Here is an 11,964-nt window from a genome sequence, read left to right as displayed (position 1 = left end):
ATACTATCGAAAATTGATAATCTTAAAATGACATATGTATGTCTACTCTTCAGAAATCAATCGCAATTTTAATTTGTATATTAAAGAGACTAATAATATGTTTCGGTGTATCAAATAAAAAAAAATCAAATCAAAGTGGAAGGGAACATTCAATGTTTTTTATGTGTTATTTAAATTTTAATAAGAATTTTTAATGTCTGATATCACCTTATTAATATTTATTAAGAACTATGATTGAAAACATTAGCAGTTTAAAATTCTGACTTTTTTTGATGAATACTTAGATTCCAAATACCAAATAATCTGCATAATTCATATTTGCTAGACCAATTGATCTCTCAAGCTACCTCATGTCCGAAATCGTATGTTCTGATCTTAGAACAGATTATTTATAAACCTATTATTGTTTTTTTCTGGAAGAAATGTGTTGATGTAAAATGTTTGCAATAGAATCTTTGCTGGATACCTTGTTTTGAGGTGGGTACCAGAGTATAAAAAACATTTTCTGTTGTAGAAATGTTGAGGCACAAATTTAATACTCAGATTTGATATTATTGTAGCTTTCGAGACTATATTTCTATCTTCTTTTAATGTTTTTTTTTAGTTTTTTTCAACTTGCTCAATACTGAAACTAATTACTTTCTTTAAACTAAGCAAACATTTGCTTTAAATTACTATTTACCCACAAAAAATCTGTTGCTTATGTATTTAACATTTTCAAGGAAATTTATTTTTTGCATTGTTTTCTCAGGGGTCAGAGAATTGCCATGAAAGCTTCCTTTAGAACAATTTACTTTATTTTAAAAGAGAATAATTTTATAGTGCTAAAAATGTTGACCAGTACATTAACAGATAAAATATAATACAAAATAATAGTAAATGTTTAAAAACTTATGCAAATTTATCTAGAAAATTAAATTTATATATTAAACATTTCAGTATTTTTTTCCCCAATTTAACCCCAAGAAAATAATAAACCTGGTCACAGGCTTCAAAAAAGAAAAGCATTTTTCATTTTTCAGTAATAAAACAATAAGCATTTTGATGGATATATTCTTCGTAAATTGTATGCCATTGTTAGTACGAAATATTTAAATAGTATTAACATAGTAAGGCAAAGCTCATTTAACTTGGCTTTATTTTATTTTATTTTTATTTGTCCTTTGACAAATACAATTCTTACATATTTTAACAATTTCTTTTATTTCGTCTTCTCGGAATGAAGTTGTACGTATACTTTGTTCCATAAGCAAAACGATTCTAAATAATACTTTCATTGAAAATAAACTTACCATTACACCTACTTGCTCGTAAATTGAGCGGGGTGTTGTGTAGGGAGACTCATTATTGGGGAAGCTAGAGATCGGACCCCCAACAGGGAGGCTCGCCCCGAGGGTGACCCAGCCCCCAGCTACAACCCTAACCCAGTAGGGCGGCGTCTCCAGTAGGCCCTTTATTGATTTTTTTACCGTTTCATTCTGTACAATTCATATTACTAGTTAATCTGTAATTCTTTTGGTACAATGTTCGAACCTCAAGATTATTTAATGAAATATGAACTCAATCTAAATGAAATCTGCCGTTTATGTCGTAACTCAAAAGGTGTTATGTCGTATATTTTTAGTTCAATTGGAATTGATACAACAGAACCTCTTTCTAATCGGATAATGAGTTTCGTCAACATAGAGGTAACTGAATAATCTATTGTCTGTGTCTATGAAACTAATGCATTCACATCATAACCTTTAATGTTAGATGTGAACACTTTGATGTGGGTTGTGTTACTTTTCGTATTTGTTACTTTTCTTTATTCTCTAGATGAGTGAAGGTGATGGTCTTCCTAATTTAATATGCCACAGATGTCTATATCACGTAGAAAAATTAAATAAGTTTAAGCTGAAGTGCGAACAATCTGATGCTCTGCTGCGTCAGTACATTTCATATCAGGTATTTCAGTTATTTGCTTTTCTATTTTAAAACATAACTCCCTTCCACAGAAAAAAGTATACTTTTTTAGATGGAAGAAGCTACTTACAACAAAATGGAACAAAAACCACTTATAGCAATACCTCCTGAAGAAGAGATGAATGGCTTGGTAATTACCTTAGTTTTTTAAAGTAAGCTAAAAGATGAAAGTGAATATTGTCAGATAACGTGTACTGTTTAGGCAGGTGAAGAATGTGATATTAAACAAGAACATTTAGAGCCCATGATTCCTATAAAAGACGAAGTTAATATTGAAAATATTGTAATGGTGGTTGATCCACACAACACTGTTGACGGTAGTGATGATAATGAGAGGTAATATTTACCGCGTTGATTATGAAGATTTTCTGAAAATCAAAATTTAATTTAATACATTCTTACAGTGAGTCTAGTGATGGCGATATGAACTGCCCCCATTGCAATAAACGCTTTGACAAGCAAGATCGGTTTGATAGACATTTACAAATACATACACAGGTAACGTTTATTTAGAGTTTATTAAAAAATTACATAGTTTGAACAAGTTTCCTATTTGCTATCCCGAACATCGTAAGAAAGTTTATCTTGTGTATTTATTTTACAAATTTGAATCTCCTTTATCAATTCCTTGATTGTCTATGTTCCGTAATAACTTTAATTTTTTTCTTAAGATAGTTCGGTTATTAATGAATTAGGGTCTCGCTATTGGTTTTAGTAGGAAAAGCACTACTTCCTCTAGTTAGTTGAAAAGTAGGACCTAATGGTTCCATCTGATTGGTTGTTCTGAATCGTATGAAACTGTTTATTATCAAGTGAAGAATACAAATGCTCTCTATATGAATTAAATATACATTTCTGTACCTTTCATAAACGAAGAAAATTATAAGATGCAATTAAAACAAAAAAGGAAGTCAGAAATCAAGTTGAAATGTGTGTTAAGAATCGTTCTTAGCAGAAGACTTTATTTTTTCGATATCATTTGTTCTTTTTTTTTATTATTAATTTTTAGGATGGCCCATTTCCTTGTGATTATTGTAGTGCCGTTGAGAAAGATAAAGCCTCTTTGAAAATGCACTGGAGAAAAGAACATTCAGAAAACAAAGCTCATATGTGTCAGGCATGTGGAGAAGCTTTTTCCAGACGTGAAGACTTAGTCAAACATAATATAAGACATGACAAAATAAAACCTTATCCATGCAAGGAACCTTCTTGCAATAAGGCATTTGCTTATCGATCAGATCTGAGAAAGCATTTGGTTATTCATACTGGTATTTATTTTCCACAATTATTATTGTCTTTACAATTTGGTGGAAAATTACTGCTTGTGTAATACTAGAAACTGACTTTTAAAAAAATTTCAGGGGCGAGACCTTACGTGTGTACAATTTGTTGCAAATCATTCACAAGAAGTACCAATCTTAACAAGCACTATAGGCTGCATTCTGGTAGAAGACCTTTCTCATGCAGCGAATGCGACAAACTGTTCGCTTCACGTGGTGATCTTGCTAGGCACTCTGTCATACACACTGGTGAAAAACCATACTCTTGCCCAATTTGTATGATTTCATTTAATAGGTAAGATAAAAAAATATTTTCTCATCACAGATCCTTTCCCCGATAATCTCTTTGTTTTGTAGTCAACGATATGTCTACTTATTAGGAGAATAAATAAGATATTACCTTTTAAGTATTCCTTCAGCAGCAGCCAGGACACATCAACTACTTACAGTCACAACACACTTAGAACTATTACAGTTTTTTACTGGTCGAAGTCTAATTCATACAAGTATTCTAATACAGATTTGTATGCACTCTGATATATGTGCAACTGACTTTACAAGCCAGCTTTTAGATTCTTCACTAATAACAATCCTTATGTTTAGTATAAAACTTTCCAGCTCTCCAGTTCAGCCGATTCTTTCTCGCAAAGATAATGTTCTATGTTTCTTACAAGTTTGAAGAGAATTCGATGAACATCGAACGGTTCAACCGAAGTTTTCCAACACCATGATGAAGGCGGATATCAAATCATTTCTTTGTGTTTTTGTTCTTGTTCATTCGTACAGTTCCGGGTTCAATATTTTAAAAATAAAACTGTTTTTTAGTATCATAGATTTTTCCATTACAGGTATTCTTTAGCCTCCCTAACTGCTCGTTTAGTTACTTGAAATAATCTTTCACTTAATTTAAAATAATAAATGTTGAGCACAATTTTGTGTCATTAATTTGTATCTGTTAGCTTTCGCTTAAAATTTATATTTATAAAATAATTTAATACCTATTAATCATTTTTAATTAAAAATTTCTGTTTAAGGAAAGATAAGTTATTGAGGCACGAGAAACTTCATAAAGGAGAACGACCACATACGTGTTATGAATGTCCTACCTCATTTCATCGAAAAGAAGAATTAACGAAACACATTCAATTTCATCATTATTCCCCAGTAAGTGAATTTTGATATTTTTAGAGTTAGGACAAATACATTATTTAGTACCTACGATTTGTTTAAATCTCAAAAAACTATCTCAAAGAAGAAAGTGGGTAATTTTTCCGTTAAAAAAAAATCTAGATTTGACTACACTTTTTTCGCAAGCGTATAGACATTTATGAGCCCTTTACTACATCTCAGTTTGGAACATATTCGTAAACCAACAGTTGTTACTTGAGATTTTTTTTTAAACAATATTCACAAATGTCATGAAAGCAATTTTTATTTCAATATATGCTTATACATATTCAAAACAATGCAAAAATAAAATTTATTTTCAAATAAAGCGATGTAACAAACATCAGAAAAAAATCTTCATAATCAACGCGGTAAAGGATTGCCATTACTTAAACATTCATACACACAAACCGTTATACATATTAGGTATTTATGTATGTTGTACTATGTATATAAACATATAAATATTCAATATTGTATACAAAGGTGCATCCAGGGGAGTTGATGGGTTGAAACAGCTCCCCTTCCTCAGGAAATATTTGAAAAACCAATTAAAAAAAAAATTAATCAAATAATTTGCTGAAAAATTTAATTCTAAAGTAGCATTGATTCATTTTTAAGGATCTAGAGCCAGAATTAATTGCCTAATTCTTCTACATTTATTTTGATATACATCATTTTGAATATAATGTTTGTCTGCATTCTAAACATAATCTCTCATCTAAAAATTAGATGTAAAGCTTAGCTTTGGTTACATTCCGAGGAAGTTGCTAATTAGCTTTCGCTACCATTACCCGAATCTGCTGGGACTCCCTCTGTTATGAGCTCTCCTGTCTATTTTATTACACTCTAGAGTCAGAAGAGAAGGTAAAGCTATAAGACACGTTTTTGTTTCTGTAAATTAATAATATGCTAGCCAGACACATCCTTCGCGTGATACATAATAGTCAATACTCATTGTACCATTCCTTTTTCTTTCTGTCAAACATAAGAGGCTATCCATTAGTAGGCATGTGCAATGCTTAATTTGTTCAATGTACAGCCGCCTTCAAGGGCTACGTACCTCCTGTGACTGGAGATTAATATGCGAGTGGCTAATAATGAAGTTTCTCGCCTGCCTCTGACCTGGAGTTTCGCCCTTTTTGTTATCTTGTCTGCCCGGACCCTCTGTCAGTGTTAAACATAAGAATATCCACCCCAGCAGTCTTACACTCACAATAATTAGCCAATGGAGCCACGGAGATATTTCGAAAAATCACAATTTTGGAATCAATAGTAAAAGAAGTTTTATATAATTAGCCCGAATTTGTTTAAATGTCTGCTAGGACAGATGTATAATGGTTGATCGTCAAAAAAGAGTAACGTTGAAAAACACCCAACTTTTAATTTTTATTTTCTCTTTTTCTGTAAAAGATAAAATTCTCAAATTTTCTTTAAAGTGAAGGGCATATCCTTGTTTACAAGAGTTTTTATTTTATTTTATTTATTTATTTATTTTTATTTTTTGCAACTACTTAGATTTAAAAGGTTTTGAGAAAAAAGTTGCCAAAATGAGCAAAAACGGCATTTTCAAAAATTGTTCTTCTTATTACCTTTTTTGTAAGCAACATAGCGCCTAAACATCTTGGGCCGACCGAATTTAACAAATTATAAGCTTAATGTGATTGTTAATGACTGTCAATTATTAATGTTTATTTTATTGCTGATAAAGTTGTCTAGATTAATTTGTTAACACATTCACAGAAACAGTTTGAATAATAATGTGTGTTTTAACTTAAATAAAATGGTAGTTTAAAATGAAAAAGTAAGCATTTACTTCATAAACTGAACTGCATTCAAAAACTTCTTGGTGCGCCCCTGCTTCTGCATGCATCCTTTGCCCAATATAGAATATCTTATATTACATATATCCTGTATATAGTATTGGATATCCTATTTGTATTTACTACACATCCTATGTTATATAGGTAAAAATTATATATTTAGAGTTCTAAATTTGTTAGAATTATCACCTAGAAATAATATTATGAGTCTAGTATAGGTAGAAGTTAAACTTATTAGAGTTGGCTGTAATGAGCAATAATTTTCTCCTCTTTTCTCATTCTTTTATGTAGAAAATTCATATTTTATAAAAATAAATAATTTACAGCAAATGGATGGCGGTGCAATATCTGGGCCAAAGAATGTTGATAAACAAAATGAGGTAATACATTTTTTCTATAGTAAAACGTTCGTTTCATAGATGTTTGCAATTAAAATATTAAACCATTTTTTCAGAATTTAAAAGTGGATCCTCGAGACAATACACCTTCCAATGGAAAGGATTCAGAAACTGAAGACGTTATTATCAGTGTGGATCCTTCACACTGGGATGGTGCCAACCATCCTTGTGATATCTGTCATAAAGTTTTCCGACAGCCATATGAATTAATGAAACATAAACTGAAACATGGAAAAAGTAAAGACTTCATTTGTGACGTTTGTACTAAAGGATTTCATACACGTAGAGAATTGACTCGTCATGCAAATATACATAGTGACATTCGACCGTTTTCATGTGTAACCTGTGGAAAAGCATTTTCACGAAAAGATAAATTAACAAGGCATATGAAGATTCATGTTACTATTGTTTCCACAGACTCTTTAAATATTACTGAGGTACCAGCGTGTAAAATTTGTAAAAAAACTTATTCATCACAACAAGAATTAACTAGACATTTATATACACATTCAGCGAATAAGCCTTATCAATGTGAGTTTTGTACGTCGTCATATTGTAGAAAAGACAAATTGGTAAAACATATTAAAAAAGCCCATCCCCAATCTAGTTCAGAAAGTGGTGCTACAATTATTGAAAAAAATGAAGCTGTTGTTACATGAATGTGACCTCACAAATATAATTTGATATTGATGGTTATCTAATGAACAGTACTTCAAAACGTGGATACTTTTCTTTTCAAAATAGCTAATTTTGAAAGTAATGCAAAATCGTAAAAATTGTTCTTTACGTTATATTCAGGTTATATAAGATTTTCTGCCAAATAATTGAAACATTGTTCTTTTAAGTCATTAATTGCTTTAATTTTATATTATCCATAAATATTAAATATTTACCAGAAGGGCTTCGGAGAAAAGAATTAAGAGAACATTAAGTTTTCTTTCTACCTTCTTTATTTTTATTATTTACAATTAATATGGTCAAGCTCATGTAGGAGCTTTACATATAGAATTAAGATGATAAGCTGAAGCACATTTCTTCTAGGATTCGTAGAAAGCAAAATATACTTGAATAAAGAAAATAGATGAAAATTAATTTAGGTTTTTATTTTTACTTTATTTCTATTTTTTGTTGATGAATTTAAGGACTAAAGAAACGACCTTTAAAGCAAGTATAAAACTTGATAAATCATTCTAATCCAATCGTCATTTAAAAAATTCGGAATCTTTTAGCCAATATGCAAATTTAACTGCTTTTGTTGCTTTAAAAGTGTAGTTTCTAACAGACCTGACTCTCTGAAACGTAACAAAAAATTAAAAAAATAGTAAAAAAAAATGAATAAACCAATGAAGCACCGAAATAGCAATTATTTTACTTATTCAAAGTTTTGCTTTTTAAAAATAATTGCGAGAAAAAGTTACACCATTCGGAAAAATCATAAGGCAGGATTTCTTTAACCGTATCAAAAGAATGTAAATATATTTCAACACGAAGTATTATTTTTAACTTTTTAGGTTTCCTTAATAGATTTTCTTGAAAAGTGGCTTTAATTATTATTTTAAACTTGTCTTTGCAACTAGTCACAGTACTTCACATTATTTTTTTTTTATTAGATATAGTTTTAGTTACATGATGCTGTCTCGACAAATAGTGTGTAAGGACGATTAAAAAAAGTAGTAAGATTTTTTACAAGTATGAGTATTGGAACTTGAATAATTGTCATTTGGATGTTAAGGGTTTATTTTACACGAAACTGAATGTTTTGTTCCAGATTTGCAAAGTGAAAGTCTCATTTTTTAAACCTTTTCTGTATTTTATTTGAGTAAAAATAAACTTTCATCCTAATGTTTTACTGATAATTTTAATTGCTGTTTTAAATTTTTTTTGAAAACTAGTGATACATTTTTTAAATTGTATTTGGACCTGAATTAAACGTTAAGAATATAGAGATGAAAATTAAAATATTTGTTGGGTTCACAGAAGTCCGAATAATATTTGTTAAACAAAAAAAAGGAATAAATGTTGATAAAGGGTTTGCTATGCTGAAATTATCAGTTTAAAGACATCGACTCAGACTTGCCTATCGGAAGTTAACTCCTGAATCTGTATGTACCTCCGTAATTTCAATATATCAGTTAATGAGATTAAAAATATTGCTACAAGCAAATTATTTAAAGTGGGGAATAAAGCAAAGGAAGATTGGAACTTCATAAGCATAAGAGAAGTAAAAATTATCTCTGCAGTAACATTAAGCGCACTAGTTTCTTTTACTTCTATTAGATTTTACGGTGATACAAATGAATAGAAGAACTAGTTGAGGTCCTCTCTGTAAAAACAATTTTAATGCTTAGATTTGATTCTTGGGGTTCGGCTGATCTTAGTTTTATAGACACAAAATTCCTTTATAGTTACATATTATTGCAGTAGATGTATCCTAAATATCAGGCCTAAAATTTGTCCTGACTTCTAAGTTTTTTTCATCCGGTAGCTACATATGTATGTTTACAAGAGGGAAAGTACAGCTTAAAAAAAAATAATGGTAAAGTTAAAATTAAAACCTGGTTTTCCGCTCGAAATCACTTCGTACACTCCTTACACTCCTACAGTCAGACGGTAGCAATATTCAGTGGTATGAATTATTTGAATTAGCAAAATCATGCCTTCCTCAGAACTGTGGCTTATAGCTCTTACATTTAAACTTATTCTCATCGAACTAATGTAAACAAACTTCATCACGCTCCTCATATCCTCCACAATCCTCCTTCTCCACAGAAAAGTTGCTTTTGTGCAAACTTTTTTATGAATATCTTGTATATGAGGGAGCCACTTCAATATTTATTCTTAAACCATACAAGCATTCAGGAAAAAATCTCCTTTTTTTTTTTTACAAAATAAAGCGTAAAATTTTTAGTTTGAAAAAAGTCTGAAAAATGTCGTAACAGAGAGCCAGTAACCTAGTTTTACATTTTTAATTTTGTAAATTTTCAAATTTCGGATCAGCTAATTTCCAACTTCTATCATTATTAGTTATGATTTTCTTTTGATTCTGTTAGTCTTTATAAGGTCTTCACTTAAATCACAGAAGTGAGAAACAAAAAAGATGATTTTGTACTGTTTATATTATAAAGATCTGAATGCAGTTTTTGTCTACCCAAATATTAATCCAACATTTCTTAAGTTGAGTTTAATAAGAAATGTTTTTATATAAATATAAAAGAGATATACCGTATACATTTTTTAATGTACATAATTCGACAAGAACAAAATTTACAATATAAATTAGATTAATTAATTGTCTGAACATAGTATAGTATTCATATAAATCTTTATTTTTCTTTGTTAATTAATAAACAATGCTGAAATTAGATCGACCATATTGATGTTGAATGTAGTTACTTTAATGAGTAATTTGAACAGCAATTATTTTACTCGTGTATAAGACTGGTTATTGTAAGTGTGGTGCGATAAAATTAAATTAAACTCGATAAAAAGCCTTTCTTGAACGAAAATTTTATATATGTACACAAAAAATATATATATTTTTCAGACCAAACGTATTTTGTGATGAATAATGTATTTTAGTTATTAGATATTTTAATTATGCCAAAAAATAATATAAATTTATCTGATTGTTGTAATTGTGTTTTGTGGGAATATTATTTTATTTATTTTTATTATTATTGTGAAATATTTGAACATTTTGAGGACATGTACATTTCTTTTCTTAAATTATCATATTCATTTTCAATCAATGTCCTTGTCTTTTGTATTAATGTGTCAATATTTTCTGGTTTTAAATTTGTCGTTGGTATTGGTTCCAACAATGACATTACTATTTTTCCTATAAAAAAAAAAAAAAATTAAAATATAAAAAAACTTTTAACATTTGTTACAAAATTTACCACATTATTTATTTGAAATGGTAAATAACTCAGTGAAATATATTACCTCCTGCAAATAGTTTTTTCCATTGAATAAAATAGTAAGGTGACAAAACAAATGGATATATTGGTACTTGATGTTCTATTGCTGTCCAGAAGGCTCCTTTCTTAAACGGTAACAAACCTTTACCTCTATTTCTAGTTCCTTCAGGGAATATTAATAACTGAGCTGACTGCAAGTAGGGTATGATTAATTTTATTTTCCACATTCCACGTATCACAGATAATTTAATTTTATATTTATTTAAAATATATTTTTAGTAATTGTATATGAGTACTGGTAATAATAATAATTGGATCAATTAGTAAGGTATTTTTAGATTAGAGATTTAGCCCTAATTACTTTAAAAAAATAAAAAAATATTGTATCACATGTCCAAGATGTCCCCAAATTATTTTATTTGGATCACAAAATTAAAAAGAAAATAAAATCTATTTAAATGTGCGAACGAAAATAAATAATATATATTATTTAATTCTACTAATGCAATATATTAGTGAAATAAAATTCTTGATTTATAGGTTTTAAATGTTTTCTTTGCTTCATAAATCAAAATTTTTAAGGACACGAAGGATAAGGTTCATCCGCATTATTTAAAGCACCAATTGAGGGTCACTCATTTTAAGAGTTCAACTATCTTTACTTTGTCAATAAAAATTACAATTGTTAAGCTTTAAATAAAAATAAGGGGATCAAAGCAATGTATCTATTCATTTCCTCCAACTCAAAACAAAGCACTACTTAAACTGATTCGGACAAATTAAAGTAAAAAAGAAGAGCGAGTATTCATGTGAAGAATCGAACATTTCCAACAAATGGATGCCTAATTATATTAAATCCTTTCTAGCGTTTATTTTCTTTCGATAAATTTGAATTAGACAGTTTCATACCTTCTAATTTAATTTAAAAATATTTTTGGGACACATGGCGAATAACATTAATAGGTGAGTTTTAAAATTAATGTACTAAAATACAAGTGGTAAAGCTGTTTCAAATTACGTATAGAAATATTACTTCAGTCATTTTTTGGCTTTGTTTGTAGATAGATGCATCTGAAGATCTTATCTTAAGATGGTCCGAAACTTCTTCATTATAAATAAATAAAAAGGATTTGGGACTGAAATTGTTACTTGTTTACCAATTAATACCAGAGTTCATACAAGGAGAAGGCTACAAGCTAAGGATTCCACAATGCAAAATAAAGAATGCCCCTTTCACATGAGTGTATAAAGCGTGCGAACGTCCATTCAACATTGAGTAATCTAAGAACACTGCACCAAGCTAGGTATGACGTTCACAGATTTTGAGTAAGTAAGTTTAATAGAAGGAGATGGGCCGAGTGGGCATTGTTAAGTGATTTGTTAAAGAAAGTAAGAAGAAAAAGAGAAAAAA

At 29.4% G+C, this 11,964-nt stretch overlaps 2 protein-coding genes across 2 annotated transcripts in view; one reads left to right on the top strand and one right to left on the bottom strand.

Annotated features, from left to right (window-relative positions):
- The first annotated feature begins 1,336 nt into the window (after window positions 1-1,336).
- LOC141452883 (uncharacterized) lies at window positions 1,337-11,930 on the top strand. Its single transcript, XM_074125395.1, has 10 exons — window positions 1,337-1,688; window positions 1,819-1,947; window positions 2,018-2,095; window positions 2,168-2,301; window positions 2,370-2,463; window positions 2,975-3,233; window positions 3,327-3,540; window positions 4,280-4,409; window positions 6,562-6,615; window positions 6,690-11,930. The coding sequence occupies exons 1-10, from the start codon at window positions 1,524-1,526 to the stop codon at window positions 7,290-7,292; spliced, it is 1,860 nt and encodes a 619-aa protein (XP_073981496.1). The 5' UTR covers window positions 1,337-1,523; the 3' UTR covers window positions 7,293-11,930.
- Window positions 10,207-11,964, bottom strand: part of LOC141452897 (1-acyl-sn-glycerol-3-phosphate acyltransferase beta-like) — a 35,810-nt gene continuing 34,052 nt past the window's right edge. Inside the window, exons 5-6 of the mRNA XM_074125432.1 lie at window positions 10,579-10,744; window positions 10,207-10,471 (exon numbers count right to left, since the gene is read on the bottom strand). Of these exons, the coding sequence (XP_073981533.1) occupies window positions 10,308-10,471; window positions 10,579-10,744 (330 nt within the window). The 3' untranslated portion in view covers window positions 10,207-10,307. The remainder of the gene's footprint in view (window positions 10,472-10,578; window positions 10,745-11,964) is intronic.

The sequence above is a fragment of the Rhodnius prolixus genome, unplaced genomic scaffold, assembly GCF_049639745.1.
Source record: "Rhodnius prolixus isolate KJV_2025 unplaced genomic scaffold, Rpr scaffold_3, whole genome shotgun sequence".
Taxonomy (NCBI): Eukaryota; Metazoa; Arthropoda; class Insecta; order Hemiptera; family Reduviidae; genus Rhodnius; species Rhodnius prolixus.
This window is presented reverse-complemented; position numbering and strand designations above follow the sequence as displayed.